General features: G+C 37.1%; 2 protein-coding genes across 2 annotated transcripts in view; both read right to left on the minus strand.

The window, feature by feature from the left end:
- Nucleotides 1-21,920, minus strand: part of LOC135694205 (uncharacterized) — a 56,444-nt gene that overhangs the window by 2,536 nt on the left and 31,988 nt on the right. The window contains exons 10-11 of the mRNA XM_065212903.2: nt 21,272-21,433; nt 20,335-20,406 (exon numbers count right to left, since the gene is read on the minus strand). Coding sequence (XP_065068975.2) covers nt 20,335-20,406; nt 21,272-21,433 — 234 coding nt within the window. The remainder of the gene's footprint in view (nt 1-20,334; nt 20,407-21,271; nt 21,434-21,920) is intronic.
- LOC135694204 (uncharacterized) lies at nt 5-12,050 on the minus strand. The gene is made up of 2 exons (XM_065212902.2): nt 8,709-12,050; nt 5-7,235 (listed from the first exon to the last, which is right to left on the minus strand). The coding sequence occupies exon 2, from the start codon at nt 6,989-6,991 to the stop codon at nt 5,342-5,344; it is 1,650 nt and encodes a 549-aa protein (XP_065068974.2). The 5' UTR covers nt 6,992-7,235; nt 8,709-12,050; the 3' UTR covers nt 5-5,341.

The following is a 21,920-nucleotide window of genomic DNA, read 5'->3' on the forward strand; positions in this document are numbered from 1 at the left end:
ACAATAGAAAAGTAATGAAATTATGTTCCTTGTTAGACATCATCTCAGAAATAAACGAAATAAAAAACCCGATCTAAAGACCCAGGTACCATTGGGCCAATGTTGCTCTTTGCCTTTGAAACTTAGATTTACTCCAGGTGTATATCTTAGGTTCAACTAATTCAGAAGATATGAGATGTGAAAGAACGATGCCAGATGAAAACAAAATTTGGGAAGAAAATTTCGAAAACAAAAACAGGGAAATTTTCGGTAAATTGGCAAATAAACTAAAACTAAGAGGAAAAGTTAGGATAACAGGAGAAGGAGAAGTGAAATTGCTTGAAATTTGAAAAGAAACACGGAAGATTGCCACAGGGAAACTTTTTGCGGGAAGAGGTGCCTTTTGTTGCATGATACAATCATCACTGTAATTCTTCAGCAAATTTTCATTAAAGTGCACGTCATACATTCTTGTTTTTGAGTTGTGTACAAAAATGCATCGAAAATGCCGAAGGTTAATGCCGGAGCAAACAAAATAATTACAAGCAATTTAAAAAAAATCTATGGAGAAAACCAAAGAAAATTGCAGTGATGTACACCGCAAACTTGAATTCTTTCAATTTGAAATAGCAATCTAAATTCTTTTGGCATGCTTCATTATCAGACAAATCATTAAGGAAATTGATCGCATGTGGGTGCGTAATTGCTTTTGATTCAAAGAAAGGTTTCGAAGGGGCAGGACCTTGGTCTCTGTTCTGAAAGGAATCGAAAACAAATTCAAGAACGTGCAAGCAGAAAACCTTGAAAGAAAAACTTAATCGATATCGTCATTCGTCACAGTTTGCAAGAAATTAATTGCAAAGATATACAAGGATGGGTGATGCTATATTTAGCTGTTTAGATTCCTGATTAATTAGAGGCAAAACATTATTTTTCTGATTGCTTAACGAGACATGAAATTACAATTTTTCATAAGTGTAATGGCAATGATGGCGAAGAATGAGCCAAGTTACAAATTGACCACGTTACCAATGAACCGGCTTGCAAATTGCAAATGGGACTAGGTCATGTGGTTCTAGGCCACTGGATTCTTTAGCGCTGCCGTTGTAGAATCAAAATTCGCAATTTTAAGAAGACATGAAATCGATGTCTTTTCATCATGAATATCTACCCAAAATGTAAAACTGTCCGTGTAAATTTATCGGTAAAGTTGCAAAACAGCAACGACTGAGCGTCAATTATTTGAGGATATTTAAGGGGAGGAACGTCTGCCGAGAGCATTTTTGTTGCTTTACCTCACTGGTGGCATTTTGTTAGGTTTTGGAATTTGGATAGCGCTACCATCTTCCTGTGTTAAACAGGTAAGCAAAAGGACTGGGATTAGAAGGATCCAGGAACAAGAACTGAAAACAGTGCTGCTAAGCGCGAACGCAATACCAAAATTTTAGAATCAGTATGACACATTTTGACATATTAATAGTAGGCAGTTTTGTAGTGTAGATGGTTTACAGCCAAGCTTTGCTACTCGTTCTATGCTATTTGGAGCGGACAATGTGCTAATATTATCAGGTTAAATTTTAGGGAACTATAAATTTAAATTTCTATTATGAGTAAGACTTTGTAGATCATACAAGGTCCGTAATGGATATAAACCACCATTAAGAGCCATGATAGGGGCCACCCACAAAAGCCCGCTAGAAAGGATTGCCACCCCCTTTACTTGTGACTTGTCTAAGGTTGGGGCCAGAGATGCTAAAAGATAAGAGGGGTCATATTAAAGTAAAGATTTAATCAATAGGAAAATTTCCATTAAAGGGGAGGACAACCTTTTCTGAAGCAAATTAGGTTAGAAGCGAATGTAAGGAAATTTTGAATTCAATTTCTAGTCGAAAATTTTCACCTATAGAAACGGGGGTTGGAAAAAGGAGATTTTTTCGATAATCTCGAAGAAATAAATGGGGGTAGGGGGTTGTCTGGTTCTGTCCTTAGGGGATCTAAAACAAGAACGATGACCTACTGTCACAATTATCCGAAAAGGCTTCAGGTTGAAGTTCCAATATAAAGTTAAACAAAAAGACAGCAACCAAATATTTTTTCAAAGAAAATGCAATCCAGTCAATTTGAATAAAAAAACAAAACAACCATCTCATCACTTGGCTTTTAATTACTTGGAGAGATAAACATCAAACATTGATTCGCAAAAAAAGAAACAAACAATTATAATAATTTAAGCCAGGATGTAATTAGGTAAATTAAATATTTTGGGAAGGGCCATCTATCAGATAAATTGCAAAAAGATAAAGACTGAACGATTAGCTCAAGAGAGTTTATTTGCCCATATAAGTGTTAAAAAGATTGCGCTAAAAGGTGTAATAAAGTCAAATATTTTCAAAGCTCGCAAATCAAAGCTTCCGCCTACAAAATATTCTTCTTTTTAAAATTTTTCACCTTTATAAACTCTTCAAGATGATGGAACAGCCTTTGGCTAGAGTAAGCTGGATTTGCAATTTTCATGCTTTTAGTCAAATGGTGCTGCCCTTATTGGAAGGGGCAATACGTAGTTTGTTTGTGTTATCAAGAGCAACTATATGCACAAATGATATCGCTCGCATCCCCTTATACCGTTTTCAAAATGGTAACTTTTGCTTGACTAGGACAAAATTCAATAGATAATGGAGTTGAGAGAGTACAGACACATCCACTGTTTCGCCATTTATTGGAGCACTTCAGCTCCAAGCCTCACCCTTCCACATCCCTGCGTTTGATGATACAGTGAGAAAATGGCCGTATAAAACACCCCCTTTTGATTTCTCTAATTAGTCTTTCTTTTATTTTTTTGTTATCGTTAGTCACTGTTTTTGTCGTTTTATTGTTGGCTGCAGGAGAGATGCGCTTGATCACACCTCTTGTTGTATCGTCTTGTAAATTGTCTTGTAAATTGCCTAGTTCCATGTGTAAACGTATTGCTAACGCAATTCTTACCGCCAATGATTTGGCAGAAAAAGCGAAAATATGACTGAAGAGTCAGCAGTACCTTGTCTAAACAGTTGTCAAGACATTCCGACGACCCTGTTTGATAATTCACTTCTTATTTGACCTCCATTCTCTTCTGGAGTTCCCTAATTTTTTGGAGAAGGTCTCTAAAGTCTTTTACCTGCTTGTTTTTTTAAAGAATTAGTTTAGTTTTCGTTTAATGCTTAAAGTAGGTATAAAAAAGCTCCTGACACAACCGGTTAGCAACCAAAAACGCTTAAAGTAGGGAGAGCAAAAACCCGACACCTCTCTCGATGACATTCATGTCAGTTTTGGAAACGCATTTATTTACACAACAGACTTTTACATCAGAGCAAACCAAATTAAATTTTTTATCGACCACATCAAACGACCCTAAAATCTCTTCAATTTACCGAAAATTTAAAACATTCACCAGTGGCATGCCGATTTCGTTTTTCCCGCCCAAGTATTATCAATTAAGGATGTGATGACCAGTTGCCTTTTCCTGTCAATCTTTTTTATCAGCTTAGTCATAAATAAATTATATTATGATGGTTTTCAGCATTTTCATACTTCGATAAATGTGGTATGAGAAATAAGGGGTACTCCACTCAAGATCGCCATTTATAGTAAAAAAATATCGAAATTCCGTCTAGAAATTAGCTAGGCTGAAAATGAAAAACTTTTATAAATGTGGTATGAGAAATAAGGGATACTCCACTCAAGATCATCATTTATAGTAAAAAAATATCGAAATTCCGTCTAGAAATTAGCTAGGCTGAAAATGAAAAACTTTTATAAATGTGGTATGAGAAATAAGGGATACTCCACTCAAGATCATCATTTATAGTAAAAAATAACGAAATTCCGTCTAGAAATTAGCTAGGCTGAAAATGAAAAACTTTTAACGAAATCATGCAGCAATCACCCTAAACGAGACAGCTTTATGAATTTTCAAGCTAAGTTTCTTATTTTGGTCCTCACGCTTAACACGAGTGTTAATACGGAAAGGAACCTAGATGTAGAAGAAAGAAAAAAAATCAGAGAACCGTTAGTACTATTGAAAAAATTCTTAAGGAACTTGTTAATTTTTAATATTTCTATAATTGCAAACAATCATGAAGTGGAAAGCCGGTTTAATACATTTGGAATTTAAATTCCCACAGATTGTGTGTTACGAAGATAGCTATTGAGTGTTTCAGTGTTTTATTTTCTATGTTGAGTGAATTTCCACTTTTGCATATACCAAATGTCTTTCTAGTCTTCTTTCTGTTTTCATCTTGTTTTTTAGCTACAGTTAAGAATCTAGCGACATCTATAGAGACTTTTAATTTACTATATTCAATTTCCATGGAATCAAATGTCCAGTTGAATTAAGAAACTTTTAAAGAACCTCTAGTACTTTGAATTTATCAAAACAGGTCCAAAAATAAGGAACTTGAAGAACTAGGCAACACGCTAGGTTCCTGATAAAAAAGCGTGTATCAGTTCAGTTTAACAGACCCCAGCCATTGAACTTTGGTCCGTTGACTATTGCTGAATTGAAGTGCAAAATGTCTTACTTGATGGCTTCAGATGATATAATTTATTGTGCTTTGGTATACTTGAGGACTGTGGTCATATACGTGCTGGCTTTAGCCATTCATTCAAAAAGTTGTTTTATAAGAAGAGTTTTTACAAAGAGCCTCGAATCATGATAATTGATAAAATTCATGTATCTACAAACAATTTGTACAATGATTTGCTTGCTTAAAAACAAACAAACAGAGTTACTTGGTCCTATTATTAAAGACCTCAACGAGTATGCAACTTGCGTGGATGAAAAGACCACACTGATGCTATCGGATTGCAAAAAGTAGAACATCTTTCTTGCTGGGTATGATTCTTAACAACATCCAAGTAACGTTTAACAACATTAACAACTTTGGAGTATCTCTCCCAAAGATTGTGTTCTAGGGAAACCGATTATGCATTGTATTATATGGTTTTTCAACTATAGTCTTCATTTATTTTATCTATATTTTTCAATAAATGAGTCGATGATTTTAGAAACAGATCCTTCATCAAATCGAGCACCTTATCCAGTTATTTGGAATATACAGCTTACATAATTTTCATTTCTTCGATACATGTTTATGAATAAAGTGACTGTGATTACGTTGAGTTTAAATTCAAAACAAATGCTAAATGCTAAGATTCAAATTAATGCTAAATTTATTCAAAAGTGAAGCACACTTCTTAACAAATCTAATCTATGACTAAACTAGATAAGAAGTCGAATAAACAAGATTCGACCAATGTTCATAAATGTAAGATAGTTCAATTGTAAATAGATGAATCGAAATAGAATCGATATTGGTCAATAAAATCAGTTTATTCCAGCAATTGCTTTGATTTCTCTCATTATTCTTCCGATAGAATTCTTGCCCATTGGAACCTTGTTGAACCAAATGTTTCCTTTCGGATTCTGCTTGGGTGTCAGATAAAATGAGCCAATGGAAGGTGGGCGGTGTGCCTTGTAAGTCTCAAATGCTCTTACTGGATCTCGTTCGCTGCCATCAGTCTCAAAAATCCTTCCTTTGCCACGTCTCTTGCCTCTTGATGCCTCTGTTTTTGGACTGTTTAACCGATCGATCCCTTTTATGTACTCCACGCACAGCTTTCCATCGGGACTCCTTGTCAATCTGAAATCCTCTATGGAAAGGTCGTGATGTGCCATTCTCCCTCTGATCCCATGGAAAACCGTATTTAGCCACCACTGAAGTCGAAGCAGTGGCCTAGGTGCGTGAATTCCGATGGCTCCAGAAGCCCACATTTTGTCAAGTTGCTCTGGTGTTATGCTCTCTATTGCATTGGGATGGTTACCTTTACCTTTTCGTTTTAGATCATCTCGCTTAGTCATGAGCCGTCTGTTGACGATATCGAAGGTTTTGTCCGTTAGATCGAAGTTGTCTGGTGCAGGCGGTACTTTTCGGTACAAAAAATATCGCCTCAGTCCGTTACGATATGTCGTAAGCGTCACAGGCTCATAATCATTACCAACTCGTCCTGGCCGTGTATCCCTAATTTCAGTGAAGAAATCTTTCAGAAGCTCTGGGGCAGTAAACTTGTTTATGGTATTCATATCGATATTTTTCCCATACTTTTCACGATACCATTTCTTGAACCTTCGGACAGAAGTCTTTGTTCCTTCAATCGTGTTCTTGCATTTATGCGTCTCGTCGACTTGTTCCACGTCTGAATCCTTTGACAGTGTTCCAGTTGGTGTAATTGAGTTTCTAGAGAGTACATTGCCTTGTAACTTTGACGAAATTCCAAGAGAAGAACTATGTTGCAACCCCGTTGGCAACGAAGTATTTATGTTGTTCACTGTACTATGTGTGTTTGTTATCGTAGAATCTGACGATGCATAATAGCTGTTAGAATTGTAGCCATTTGAAGGACCGAATCTATGTGAATGAAAAGACGAAGCATGTCCATAAGGGCCAAATTTCCCAAAATCATGAGCGAGTTGGTTTGCTATTGTCTCTGGGTTGAATTTGATGTCTGGTGGGTACATGGGTGCAGTAGATGAACGAATCGAATGAGGAAAATGCTCAATACTTCCATTCATCATTGAACCAAAAGAATCAATGCCTCCAGTTTGTTGGTACATATCTCCAGATTGCTGGATGAACCTTGAGTCTTGCGTCGATATTCTCAAGTAACCATGTCCGTTGTGGCCGGTAAAGTCGGTGTTATTGTTTGCATGTAGATAATGTTCCCCAGAGTAGTGACACTTCTCTTCAGAAGTAGATTCACCGTGTCCAAATGAAAAATTTCCTTCAGACAGATCGTGGGGCTGTTCGTTTGTTAGCGTTGCTTTTCCAAATGTAACCGGAGAACTGTATCCCTTCGTATGGTTGTACGGAATACTGCGATAATAACTGCCTGCATTTGACGAGTACTTTGAAGACAGATCACTGTAAACTCCTTCGTTCGTATCATAAGGAAATACCGTACTTCTTGTGCAATCCATTCTGTAACTTGCTTCGTATAAGTGTATCGATATTCTGTACTAATTTCCGTTGCAGAATTGCAGCTGTTTCATCTAAAGATTATGCCGAGAAATTCAAGGATCGTAGATCAAAACCAGAGCCTCTAACAAAATGTGTCCGATGCTCAGTCAACTTTCTCTTCCAATTCTTCCGCTGCGCAGTTTATCGTTGCCCAGCCTGAATACTGAAGATCCAATATTCCACAAATGATAAGATGTATTAACCCTACGATTAAAGCATTAAGATTTATTGAATTGATATGTCTTATAATTGTCTCATCCTATTTGTTTTGCTAAAGGAGGCGGAATCATCTTATCAACGATACAGCTGATCTGATGAAGTCAATTCGGAACGTCCTATGACACAAGTCTAGTTCGCCTCTAACCTATGTCCTCTCCTTTCCTCGCTTTAGTAGCCTATGAAAGAATGAATTAGAGCAATTCGGCTATTAACAAAATTAAGTCTTGGCTTCCAGAGCCTGACCTTAATGCCCAAGCAAACAATAGGCAAATGCATTTATCATCTCGGTGTTGTATTTTCTATCAAAAATATTGACAGCAAAAACAAAAGAAAAAACGATTAAAGGCGGGGCAGCCAGCCTAATGGTGGCTGCACATGACAGGAAGACAAAGGACAAAGGACAATCCTTTCTTACGAGATCTTTAGGAAGCATTTGGACACTGAGTTTTAGCGCATTCTGAAATACAACACATTTTTTGTTTTAAAGAAAACAAATTTTAATAGGCAAAAACAGAATAAGTCTTATATCCCTACACTGTCATTAGATTTGGTAAGTGCAAAGTTAATTTACACTTTGCTGCTAAGTAAATGCGTTGAAAATCACATTAGAAGCCCAAATCGGGGTTGCATACTGTAAACACACCACTTTGAGATACGGAGATTTATTTTACAAAAATAATAGCGAGTCTGCTGGGAAATTCATGTTTGCAGCAATGTTTGTTAATAGCCAGACAGGTTGACTTGCAAAAATGTATATATTTGTCTCATTTGTCAACAACTCCTAGATATGCTATGCTAGGAAATGCATTTGCAGGAAACTCAACACTGAGATTGTTGGATTGGGATATTTTAAATGTAGGTTTGTTTAGCAAAAGGGGCTCTATAAAGACTGCACTTCTCAGGAAAAGTTTACTGTATAAAGGAACACTGTGCTGATGCCGCTGCAATTTTAAATGTAAGTCAATATTGGGCCTTTTAGTGGTGTTTCATTTATTTGCGAGGTCGCTTCGTAAGTCAGCATTCTGTGTTTTGGACTTTTAAGTGAACATTCTGTGTCGGGGCAAAATTGATACATTTGCAAAGCGAAAAAAGATATGGTCGGGTGACACAGCGGCCAAATATAGTAGGGATCTCCTCAAAGCCAGGATTACAAAATTACAAAATTTTTAAGAGGGCAACCTGATCCTAAGATTCCTAATCCTATACCAAAGGTTTAGATCCGGGTATTTACAGAACTGCAATATATAAGAAGCATAACTGAGCAATATCTGCCTGGAATATTGTCAAATCAACTTCGAATTTGATTTATAGCATCTGTTTAATACTTATTAAAGGACCTATCTATCCATATCGTTAAAACTCTGGGAAAAATACACGACCGATACCCATATTTATAGTGAAAAATTAGAAACATATTAATTATCTGAAAACGTGAATATCTGGAAATGAAATACTCACCTTGAAGGGAATTCTTTACTAATCAACTCAGGTGAAGGCAGTTTTCAAAAACTTGTGTGATGCACTTTGACGCTTGCCTCCTGACATGACCTTTGCTACTATCACGGCTCGATGATAAATATTTATTGCTTGCAGCTGAAACACCGGTTACAATTGCCGCAGAGCTGCGCTGGAAAAACTGCAGTCGTTGTATCATTCACCGCACTTCAAAAAATGTTGCAAGTTAACCCGCAGGACTATTTCGAAAAATCTGTAAACGCCGTGAAAGGAAAACATCACAATAAGAATAATCTTTCCGCCTACTTCACGCTTGTTGAAAGTTCTGGGCAGGGATTATTAGACAGAGTCACCTCAATGTGTCATTGACGAAAGATTTTTGATGATATCGCACAGATGAGTGAGAGCCCCACCAGAGAATGGGACAGTAGAAGGAGGATTCCAAGTATCCAGCGCAACCTCGTTAAAGGAAATGCTTCTCTTGTTCGCATAATAAGTGCGGATGTTTAGGTCCCTCCCATATTATTAAATGACTAATGGTGCAATTTAACAACGTTTCAAAACACAACATTTGACTTTGAGTAGCCAAGAAAAGGAAATTGCGAAAAATTGAATAATAGTATTAAGTTAGCTGTTAAACAAGGAACGTTTGATGATATAACCAAACTATAAACTTCCTCGATTGACATGTGAACAAATAGTTCCCAGTTTAGAAGGTGCCATTAGTAAAATCTTGTTAACAGGAAATGTGATTCAAACAAGAGACGTGGGAGTTTGCACCTTTTAACAAACCAATCCTGGCCATAGTTGCAAAGTCTCAAGTTAAACAATTGTCCCTAATCGCTCTGCTTGTCAATTAGGATTCGATGTATAGGTGTGAACAAGGAATGATTTGGCAATGGCTGAAAACGTGTCATTTTTCAATTCTACTGTGCTAAAGTTACTTATAAGATGGGTTCTGAAATTCTTGCAGTTGAAAAATCAATGACGCCAACGGATGTCGAAACATAAACATTGGCATGGATGTCTGTATCTAAATTTGAGCTGAAGCAGAGCCTTTGCGACTGAATTTCACTAGAGGGTTTAAAAGTTTAGAAGGCAAGATGAACGTGTTTTCTCAAGGCCAGTGGCGGTTTAAAGAGGGGTTCAGGGGGCCATGGCCCCAGGCCCCGCGCTTATGGTAGCCAAAAGGGGCTCCACATCTAAGAAAAAAGACAGGAATTGTAAAGGACAAGGGCCCCCTGGTGTTTTTGGCCCCACAGTCCCGCTGCTGCTCAGGGCAGACCCTTTTCTGAGAGGTGATACCCAAAGGAGAGGGAGGTTGGGGGGGGGGGGATTAATAGACCATTTTTGAGTTCTCGCCGTGATGGAATTCTATTTTTAGCTAGTTCCAATCCCTTGGGTGGGGCAAACCAGCAAAAAATTTATGGTGGATAGAGGCTGTTCTATATTTCTTTCGGTGACATAGGCCGACATTGTATTTATTGCGATTTTGCACCAACTTTTGCACCAACTTGTATTTATTGCGATTTTGCACCACCTTTTTCATGGCATCGCAAAATCTAAGTTGGTCTATACATGCGATGCAATTGCATTTCAGGTTTCCTGCAATCGTTACTACATCTGATTAATCACATTTTTAAGCATGGAATTCATTACTTTATGAGGCCCCCTAGACCTCGAGGCCCTTGGGCAATTTGCCCCCCTCTCGGCAGCCCTGTACCATTGCTATAACATATGTTCTCTGATGTAGGTCTATATGGTATTTGAGGGCCAGGAAATTATCGACCTTTTTATATACGAAACTATGAAAGTGTCGTATGTCTTTATGCGTGCAGAGCTGTTGGGTGAAGTTTCGATGGTATGAGATTATCAATTAATATGCAATTTAATACAGTCTTCCTTGCAACGATATTCATATAAGAACAGGGGCCTCAAAATTGGCCAGAAAAAAACAAACTGAGGCTGAGGTACTATTAAATTTGAGAATGCCATATCAAAGAAATATCTTTGATGACAGGGTATGGTTTTGGAGCCTAAACTTTATGGTCTCTGTGTAAAAAGAGTTTATATGGAAATGATTTTTGTAACTTTTGAAAAGATATCGGATAATTCTTGTATTTGGTTCTTCTTAGTTATGGTATTTTTGAAAATAACTTAGACACAAAAAATGGCAGGTGGTCTACGTACTTTAAAAAGTGTATCTATGTATATTCCGTATTTTATAGTTTTACAGTGGAACCGCAACATTAGGGCAGAAATGCAATTTCAATAAGAACGAATTGGAATATTTTCATCTAAAAACAGAAGTTCAAAAAATTTGCGCTGCTAGCAAAATTTCTTTGGGGACCCTTGTGTCAGGTCGATATCTTAATTTATGCAGACCACAAGGTTAGCAAAGTTTGAATTTACGTAAACTGAATCTGCCTTGTAAAAAGCCAATTCTTCCTTCTTTGGGGGTGTCACACCCCCAAAAATTCCACGTAGCACCGCCCCTTTTAAGAAGTTGAAGAGAACGGCATTCAGTTGCCAGGTGCATGGCTCCTTTCCAAAACATGGGCCCAAAAACGATAATTGAAAATCACATAATTGCTCTAAATACAGCGTCAATTGTTGGGCTTATAATGTTATCAGCATCAAATGTCTAATCAAATGCTATTACCCTTATTAACTTTGAAGATGGAAAGTTCTTTGATGCCCATGTTATTATGCCTGTTTGCAGAGTGTTGAGGCCCGTCTGTAAGTCTTCAGATGTGTTTGTCGTGTTGTAAAAAATTGGCGAGGTAGAGCAGGGAAATGGAGGAGTGTATAGTATTAAGAATGTTACTCTATAAAAGGACAGCGTCTAGATGTTGAGGGGCCATATACTAGAAAGTGGTTTTAAAAATATATCTACCCGAAACGTATGCCCCCATTCCCGAAGCAACTTAAGTAAAAAACAACTAAGAAGGTACTCTCTAGTGTCTCTAATAGAAGGGGGAGGTAATAGAAGGGGGTGCTCATTCCGGCCAATTTTCAATAGAAGGGGGTGTTCATGTCGACCAGTTTTCATAAGAAGGGGGTGCTAATAGAAGGGGTGTTCATGTCAGCAATCCTTTTTTGAAATCGAAGTACCTTTTAGAATATACTTTCAAAATTTGATTTCATTTTTTGCATAGTTTTAGAGAGAATTGCAATCATACAAAGATAAATCAAATTTGCAGCTTTTAACTTCCAAGTCAAAAATCATTGGTTTCCTTTGTACGCTTGAGATTTTACAATAAACTATGAAAAACAAGGAATAATGAAAATCAAACGACTTGACTTGTTAAATTTAATAGAATGGGAGTGCTAATAAGCGACGGGGGAGGGCAAATTCTTCTGAAATTTATACACGGGGGGGGGGGGGGACCGTCTATTAGAGACACTAGAGTAAGAAAAAGCTTTCGACAAATCTTTTTGGATGACTAAAGGGAAAACTTGAAACCCATTTTTTTTTTACAATTAAAAACTTTAACATATTAGAAAACACAAAAAGGGCTGTATGACTTGGCGCGAAAACTTTCCGTAAACTGGTTATGAATGAAACATGAAAATCAAACAAACTATTTTGGAAAATGCTTAAAAAGAAAGGAAATTCAAAAGAATTTTGCGAGAGTTTTGGTGTTCAACCTGCCACTTGTCTCTCGTGTCAGAATACACATGCGAAATCCACACGTTTTCGATTAAAGTGCCTTTTAGCATGCCAGTTAATATCTTTGTAATGACCTGTACAGTGAACGAGAACACCGCTGCAGCTGGCAAGATTCCTTATTCAAAAGATAGAATTCTTCGCATAAAAGCAATTACATGGAAGACAATTCACTTTACACGACTTAATGGGTATCCAAGAAATAGGAAAGAGGTAATTTCCTTACACATACTGAAACAAACAAAGAGAGAAGAACGCACATTAATTGAGTTCAATTTGAGATCGTTAATTCTTGTATCAAATTAGTTTCGCGACATTAGGGCCCTAATTGCCGCACATTGAATATTTCTCGTCTCAAAGTGCGAAAACATTCCATGAATGGCAGTTACAATGTAAGGCCATCAATTTTATGACTTTTTGTTTTGGATTTACGTTAACGTTCTTCTTTTGCTATGTGAATTCTGTTATTCTAGCAGTAAGATGGCCTTGAAATGGATATACCCAGAGAACAGTAAACCAACAAGTAACTATGAAAAAAATGATTCTAGAAAGCCAAAAGCTACAAGAAAGGCTTTGATACTAACATTAAAAGAAACCAAACTAGAAACCACAGAGTTCTTTATCAAAATTGACCCGATAGGCCACATCGATGTTGCAGTTCACATTTGCAAAAAGTGTACGAGATTTTCACCAAACGAAAAATGAATTCTGGGATTTTTAGAGACAGAACCGAGGCCCAGACCTCTCCACGCCAATCCTGTACGCTTTTTGTTTGCAAAGTCTGAAATGTTCTTCTTGTACGCGAAATTCTGAAATAAATATCCCTAAAAACCACTAAAAAGTTTATTGTTTCGAAAAAACTGGTATGCTGTTTGGAAAGATTGATACAGCCCTGGGATAAAATTTAAGGTTTTTTCGTTATAGTTGTAGTCGTTCTCGCTTTTTTGTAAAACGACTACTTTTGTAACACATTGTTAATAGTTTTGCTAATGTTTTGAAAAAGGGCCTAAAAACGAGATTAAATGGAAAAAGAATATCAATTGAAGACGCAAATATGAAGCGACTTTTTGCAAAACTAAGGCATATTGCTACTTGCGAATGCAGATAAGATGTAAGTTTAAAAAAACAACATTTAGATGTTATTTGATGAACCATTGGCACCAGCGTAGTTGCAAACTTGTTTGAATGGAATTGTCTAGTTTCCATACTACTTGACCTGATAGTCATAAATAAGCATGATTAATAGTAATAAATTAGTATGATTAATTATTTCAAGCATAGGGTTAGGGTTAGGGTTAGGGTTAGGGTTAGGGTTAGGGTTAGGGTTAGGGTTAGGGTTAGGGTTAGGGTTAGGGTTGGGTTAGGTTAAGGGTAAACTAATTACGTCATCAGGTCGAGCAGTATGGAAACTAGACAGCTCCTGTTTGCATACGTACAAGGTGGGCTAAAATAAATTCAGTCTTGAAATGAGAACTCTTGTCCGGGTATCCTCGTTTTCACAAATTGATTCAATGGATCAAGTGAAAATCTTGCTGTCTCAATCATTGGTTTCAATCCATATTGAGTGAGCAATTATTTGTTAAAATAAATGCACCAGTAGATGGTACTTAGCCCAGTTCAATGTGGAACTTCAAATGAATTTTCAAACGTGGGTGTCTTTTGCAAACAATACTGTTTGGCGACAATGGGAGGCACGCTAAACCCACGCAATTTGTAATGTGTGTATTTATAGCAGTGCTACGAAGGACTTTACCATGCGATACTTGGAAAGGGCTTCTTTAGTAAAACACGTTACGTTATCAGTAATAATTTCCGGTTGCCGCGATCTACTGCTTCAATTACATGTGTGTCTAAAAACAAGGGAGAAAGGGCAATGTTCATCTGAAGGAGGAAAATATTTTCTTTGACTTCTAAACGGGATGATTAATTGATGAACGGTATATCTCGCGACATCCTGCCAATTCATTCCCTTCTGAATTTTGAGCAAAATATTTCCCAACAGGAATAAAGTTAATTAACACGCTTTTAGAACTGATACCAGAGACGGCAAAGGGCTTCAAGGTATAGGGAGGGGGGGGCAACGAACCAATCCACAATCAAGGGGCATCAAGATAAAGGGTCAAAACAACAACAAAATACGGAATATTGCTAAATTTCAAGAGGCTAGGGAGGCAACCGTTCCCATGCACCCCACCCTCCATCGTCCCTGACTGAAACAACCCTGACTATTAAAGATATTTTTCTGATGATGAAAGATATTTCTCCCCCCTCCCCCCCAAAATACTCATGTACGCCCCCTGAAATACAAAATAAACTCCAGTAGAAAAAAGAAACTCCATCAAGAAACTCTAGTAGAAAAAAGAAAGGGAAACTTCTTCCATTTTTTCTTGAGAAAATCCTAATTTTCTTGAAAATATTCACGAATAAACACACTGGGTTATCATCTTTTGATTGGGCAGTACCCATACTCTAAATTCTAGAACATGGGATGTGCCTTGATAAACAATTCCTAATAGATTGATGAAGAAATTAGGATACTTAAGTGTTCGACAAGTTTGGTTAAACTTTTGTACAACAGAGTTTGTTTTTCTTTGTGATTATTATTTTGTGAAGTCTGGAAATCAAAAATAGCAAACACGGTGATGTGCTGTCTACTTAGCAGGCTTTGGTAACAAGAATGAAAAATTATGGAAAATCGATTCACAAATTATTACAAACAGGCTGCAAAAGATTTTTGCAGCAAAAGCTGTTCCGAAACATACGAAACCGTTCTAAAAAGTTCAGAGAAAAACAAGACATGTCTTATCGAAAAATGAGTGCATAACATTCATCTGTAAAGTAACCCAAAATTCTACTGTCAGCTGTCGCAAATTGGGGTAAAAGGTACCGATTCTTGGTTTGGTTATCTACATAAAGATAACCAAATGCAAGCTATAGAATGTTGGAAGGTTAATTACAAGAAGACAGAGATTGATGGATTAGGCGACTGAGGTCACTCACGCTGAAAAGAAGGATGGCGTTAACATTGTCGAAACAATCCACCTTAATGGTATCATAGCCGTCACTTGTCACCGCTAAATGCGTTTAGTTTGGACCGTGGAAACCACTTTCCTTGGCGCCACTGAAGACGCCATTTTCATACCTGATTTTTTAAATATTTTCATCATTCCGGGCACACCTTGTCGATCAATGACGTATGATTTTTTTAAGTCACTGCAAGAATTCGCCAGGAGATCGCATTTGGCCTCGTAGCCATGTAAAATAGAAAACGGTGCGAGCGAATCAAAAGGACCTCATCCGCAAATTCCAGGAGCTTGGCTGTTTATGAATTTTGAATCTCGTGAACAAAATACGGGGGCAAGTTTGTGAAACATTACCTCAATAATTTCATATGCAATACAATTAATGAATGCCTCCTTTCTAGAATGAAAATTTGGAACAGAAATTCCAGGAGTTTGGCTGTTTATGAATTTTGAATCTCATGTACCAAATACGGGGGCAAGTTTGTGAAACATTACCTCAATAATTTCATATGCAATACAATCAATGAATGCCTCCTTTCTAGAATGAAAATTTGGAACAGAAAATTCCAGGAGCTTGGCTGTTTATGAATTTTGAATCTCATGTACCAAATACGGGGGCAAGTTTGTGAAACATTACCTCAATAATTTCATATGCAATACAATCAATGAATGCCTCCTTTCTAGAATGAAAATTTGGAACAGAAAATTCCAGGAGCTTGGCTGTTTATGAATTTTGAATCTCATGTACCAAATACGGGGGCAAGTTTGTGAAACATTACCTCAATAATTTCATACATTTTTTGTGAAAGATCATTGCTATTTATAATAAGCTGGAATTGAAAACGTACAGCAAAAATCACTTTTAGAATAAAACGCTCATAGTTTGCCTGATGACTCAAGGTTCTATGTTGAGTGCCTGGGAACTACGGAAAACGATTTCCTTCAATATTGGTTATTGACTTTTGATGACACTGTAGGGCTACAAAATAGACAAAAATCCTCGAAAAACCAACGATTACTTTTAATCTCATGCCGTTTAAGTCAAGAAAATGCTGAGATGACGACATGGCATTTTTCCAAAAGAGCGAAGACTCAGTGAAATGGGCATGTTTTTGTGAAAAGCTCGGATGATACATAAACAAAAGATGGATAAACTCGAGGCAAAGCCAGCATCACAAAGACATCAACGGATGGCCTGCCAGTTATCCAGCTAAATCCCATTGGCTAAACTTCTAACTGGCTACACTTCGATTGGCTAAACTTTATTCTTTACTGTTTTTCAAATTATTTCGGAGTTCTATTGTTAATTTTTGACCATTTCCCATGGTAATGTTGCATATGAGTGGATTCTACTCATATGTGACAGACTAGCTAGTTAATACAAAAGAATCTTCAAAATTATAAGTTATTAAACGATTAAGATCGTGACAAAGCCACGAAACCTGACACCAGTCATCCACGGCCACCGGGAGGGAGGGGGCGGGGGATGGGAGCGAATTGTCCAAGGGCCTCAAGGTCTAGGGGGGTAATGAATTTCTTTTGAAAATGAATTAATTAGAAGTAACAAAATTATACTTAAAAAAGTAAAAGATGTTTGAACAAATGAATGGATTCAAGCTTCTCTAAAGGGCAAGGTCGCAAAAAGTTTCTGCTCGCAAGGGGCCTCGTCTATGGCTTTTGCCCTAGGGCCTCTAAAACCTCTCGGCGGTCCAGCAGACATCTAGAGATGCGTGACATCTGATATGCCGTGAATTGGACCAATTTGGATAGCAATACACAAACATGAATCATGAAAAAATACAGCATGAATTCCTGCTTAAAAAAGATAAAGAAACTTTCCATAAGCCGGCCAATATACCTTTTGCCTGGTAGAGTTTATCAAAATTTTCTGGTCACGTTTCAAAGAAGCATTCAGATGCTTGGATAGCAATACACAAACATGAATCAATTTGGATACACAGAATTGGACCGATTTGGATAGCAATACACAAACATGATTCATGAAAAAATACATCATGAATTCCTGCTTAAAAGAGATAAAGAAACTCTCCATAAGCCGGCCAATATACCTTTTGCCTGGTAGAGTTTATCAAAATTTTCTGGTCACGTTTCAAAGAAGCATTCAGGTGCTTGATTAAACATAAACTAACAAATTGACATTAACATAGCATAACGTAATGTAACATAACATAACATAACATAAAATAACAGAACATAGCATAATGTAACGTAACGTAACGTAACGTAACATAACATAACATAACCTTACATAAGATAACATAACATAACTGAATCAAATTGAATTTATAGAGAAAACAGTTTTTACTGAGCAAAGGGGATAGTCATTTCTATGAAGTGTTTGATTTCATCTTTAATCTGAATACATCTATATTACAACAGGGTTCCTTATTCCTCTGTCTCGCTTTGAAATTGTCATTTTCGTATAAGAAATCTTCTGATATTGAGTTGCTTGGCCACCCAAAATTCCTCTTAAGTGCTTTAAATAGTATTAAGTGTGGATATGGCTTCCTAAAAAAGGTTTTCATTCTGCATAATCTCAAAACGCATCCCAGTGAAGCAACAGTTGCAGCTTAGTATTTGCTAAAAGTGTCTGCTGTAACTCAAATCTATCGCAATAATGCCGTCATTCCACACCGAACTTGAAGTAATCCACGACTAAAGAGCGCAAATGCCCTCGCACCAGTTACAGAAAACTCGAGAAAACTCTGCACCAAGCAGTGTAAAATAGCGTGTACCCATCACTGTGACTAAGAATTTCGATTATTCCGGCTAAAGCAAACGGTCGTCAAAGAAAAAAGACAATCTATTTCAGTACGAAAGTACACCTGCAACCTATTGCAAAAACAAGGACGTTTTGAAGATGCTGACTCATAAATATCTTAATTTACACGAGGAACCTTTTTTACCTTGAGCAGATGAAATTATGAAAGTACACTGCAATGCCCCTCACATTTAGACAGTCATTGAAAACAGAATCGTGTTTATGACTGAGCCACTTAGAGAACAACATTAAGCACATCCTCTCTGGTAAAGGCCCATCTTATAAAATTTCGACAGCAATTTGTAAGAAACGGCCCATCAGGGTCCCAGGTACTAAGTTTCAAAACATAAAGCATATTCAATAAAATTTAATTACAAGATTTATTCAAGTTCTTATAATAACGATTCTGTTGGAATTTTCAAATTCCAGCCTAAACCATGAACCTAACCATAAATCTAACCCTATTTAAGCCCAGCCCTTTTTTTAAAAAGCTCTTTGTTCAAGAAACAAGCAATTTATGGCATTTCATATATATTTTATCAGGTAATTTTACTCCCTTCCCAATTCTTAGAAAGACGATTGTCGGAAGATGGCAATTGTTTTTGACTTGCCATAAGTCTTCGAGGACTGCATTTCTAACAGTGTACTGTGAAGGAGCAGCAACGAGAGGGAACCAGAAGAAGAAAAATAATTATTAGCTTTGTAAGGCTTTGGGGTTTCCCGTTTTTTAGGCGTTTAATGAAAAGGACAAGTGTGAAAAATCAAGACGCCTTATTGGACCATATATCTCAGCTGCAACAAGCTCAACCGGTTTCAGCATTGATATAGTCATGAGAAATTTTGCATTTCGCATGGGAGAATGGCAGTGTGTGCTTTGAAAAAACAGACAATATACGGGTACAATCTCCGCAGATAAAATATTCACACCGGCGAGAACCATCCACAAACACATTTGCATACCCATTCTGAACTGAATATCAAAAATGCGATATGCAACAATCTCCAACATTGTAAACCAATATTTCCAAATGTACAACTAGAGGGAATTGCCTTTGTTTTTGGTTCTCCCTCCTTTTAAAGCGGTGATGCTTTATCGTCTGGAATTTAGTATTCATTCGAGCAGGCCTAGATATTGGTTTTTACTGATGAGGGCAGAGATCAGGGCTAATACATCGCATAGCATATCTCGGTAAAGTAGGTATTTTGTAAGGATCTAAAAATCCGAATAGTGTAGAAGTGCCGTATACGGCTTGTAAAAACACGGCATCGGTCTTTCATTTTTGTTTGTGCCAAATTATGCAACGCGACGGGTATTGGTAGTTAGACGCCCAGACCCTATGCACGTGACATAGCCGAATTTGTGTCCTTATCTCACGATTAGGTTTAAAGTAACTATGGAAGAGGAATTGCATTTACTCAGGTTTCAAGACTCGATAAACATGGAATGACTATAAGCATAACTAGAAGGAGGCTGCAACTTGTTACATTAATCACGGACTCATTTGAGGAGTATAGAAGGGTCAACTTTTTAAAGTGACAGAGCTTGAAAATTTTTGTGGCCACGAAAACACGACGGCCTCTTTTAATCATTATAAAAATGATAACAACAATAACGATGATCCATTTATAAACCGTATAAAGCCATTGACATTCATGATATTATGAGGTTTTATTGATTCATAAATACAGCCAATCTTTTACTATTATTAATTCCTTTATTCACCCATCTCCTATACTTACAAATATTTCAATTTTTCTGAGGAAAGTGCCGACGATTCTTTGATTGTTTTATGATTGCTTTGATTAGCTTTATAATCAACGAATATTCCCTCGTTCTGATCAGTTTGATTAGCTATTGATATTTAATCGCTATAGAGAATAGCTTTGTAATAGTCAAAGAACAAGAACACGTTTGAGCTGATAGCTATTGATGGTTTATCATACCCTCAAATCAAATCGAATTGATATTTAAAGATAAATAGGGAGCTAAAAGTTATACGGGTGGAATTCTAAAACGTCAAAAAAATGAACCAAGAACTGGTCTCGAAAGTCCTTGGTTTCCAAACCTCACTGCCTTTAAAAAAGTCGCTTAAATTCATGGTTGCAGTAAAACATAGATTGGGAAGCTAGTAAAGTCAGTAATGAGAAACTTACCGCTGTCTCACTCACTTCGCTATCACCCTTTTCACCTTTCAAGCCAATTAATCCTGGTGGACCTTTCTCCCCCTAAAATATTGAAAAGTGTACTGAACGATCACTTCAACGAAATGGAAATGGCTTTAACACCAGGGACAATTTACTAAAGTGTGACGTCACACCAACGAAGATGGGATTCGATATGGAGAGTACGACCATTTATTTGAAATGTACAGATCGCTTTTAAAGCTCCTAACGTGGCTTTTTAAACTTAACACGTTAGGAATGCATAATCAACATCTTAAATCATATATATTAGCAAAGATGTTAATTTGGTGCATCCTCATGGTATATTTTTGCAGAAGCAGTTGGAAGAAAACACGAAGAAGACAAAAAACCTCCAGACAAGGGCGAGGTTAATAGAATTTCTGACTGTCTCCCCAGAACACTCTTATGTAGGAACTACGAACTAGATTTGAATTGCGAGTCCGTAAAAATCTTTGTACGCATCACTATCTAAGGATGTCTAAGGCTTAGAAATTCGGCTTACTAGATATAAAATCAACTTTCAGAAATTAGAATTTTCCAGCTTACTGACGATTAATTTCATCCTTCATGGTCGTGTACGGAGAAATAGTTTCTTGTCAAGGAGTTCAACTTTTTGATAATGCATAAAATTTCAAACCGTTCAAGAAAATTAAATTTTTTAATGTTAAAGACAACATGAATAAAAATTCATGCTCTTGCTAAAGTCTTGTCACCGTGAAAATAAAAGTTTTTATCTAAATTTCAAAATAGTAAAAGCCTGAATAAGATAATTCATTTCTTTATTCTTGAGCTACACAGTAGAAATTATTATTGACACTTTCCTTTTCGCAACTTTATTAATTTTTGGCTCACAGGGCAATATAATTTTTCAAGGAAGGTATTGTTTTTGAAAGAGTAAGAAACAGACCTTTAGTCCTGGCTCCCCAGGTCTTCCATCAAATCCTTGTGGGCCACGTGATCCGTCCTTTCCTGGAGACCCTGGCGGTCCTGGCTTTCCTGGTGGTCCTTGGGGACCAGTTTGCCCAACTTCCCCAACGGCACCCTTTTCTCCCTTAATTCCAGGCTTTCCCTATAAAGAGAGAAACAATGGAACAGTTCATCAAAGGTGATAGCTAAATTAGCAAAGAAAAACTATAATTGGCTGCCTAAGCCCCAGTCCACAGTGCTGCCAATTTTTGGACTGGTGCGAAGGCTATGTACAAGGTTAATACAATAAATATAACTCTGCAACTTAGCAACAAATATATAAATAAAATTGGCAAATGGTCAGTCGGTTTTCTCAGAGGTGACCCACAGAAGATTACTAAAGGGAAGTCTAGCGGTTCCTTTAAGAAACCATTTCCAGTGCAAAATCAAGAGATAAACCTTGTGGGATATGTATAGGAACTGCCTACATAGGAAAACCCTTGTCTACTAAACGGCTAAACGCAAGACCTAAGCATCCTTGAGCTGAAACCAATGCATTTATCTCTTTATCTGTCAAATGTACAAAGCTCCAAACCAGTTTAGAAACACTCATTTTTTTAGTTTGCTAATATTAAAAGTATATGACCGAA

Source organism: Rhopilema esculentum, chromosome 11 (genome assembly GCF_057945365.1).
Source record: "Rhopilema esculentum isolate cy_ngs chromosome 11, ASM5794536v1, whole genome shotgun sequence".
NCBI lineage: Eukaryota > Metazoa > Cnidaria > Scyphozoa > Rhizostomeae > Rhizostomatidae > Rhopilema > Rhopilema esculentum.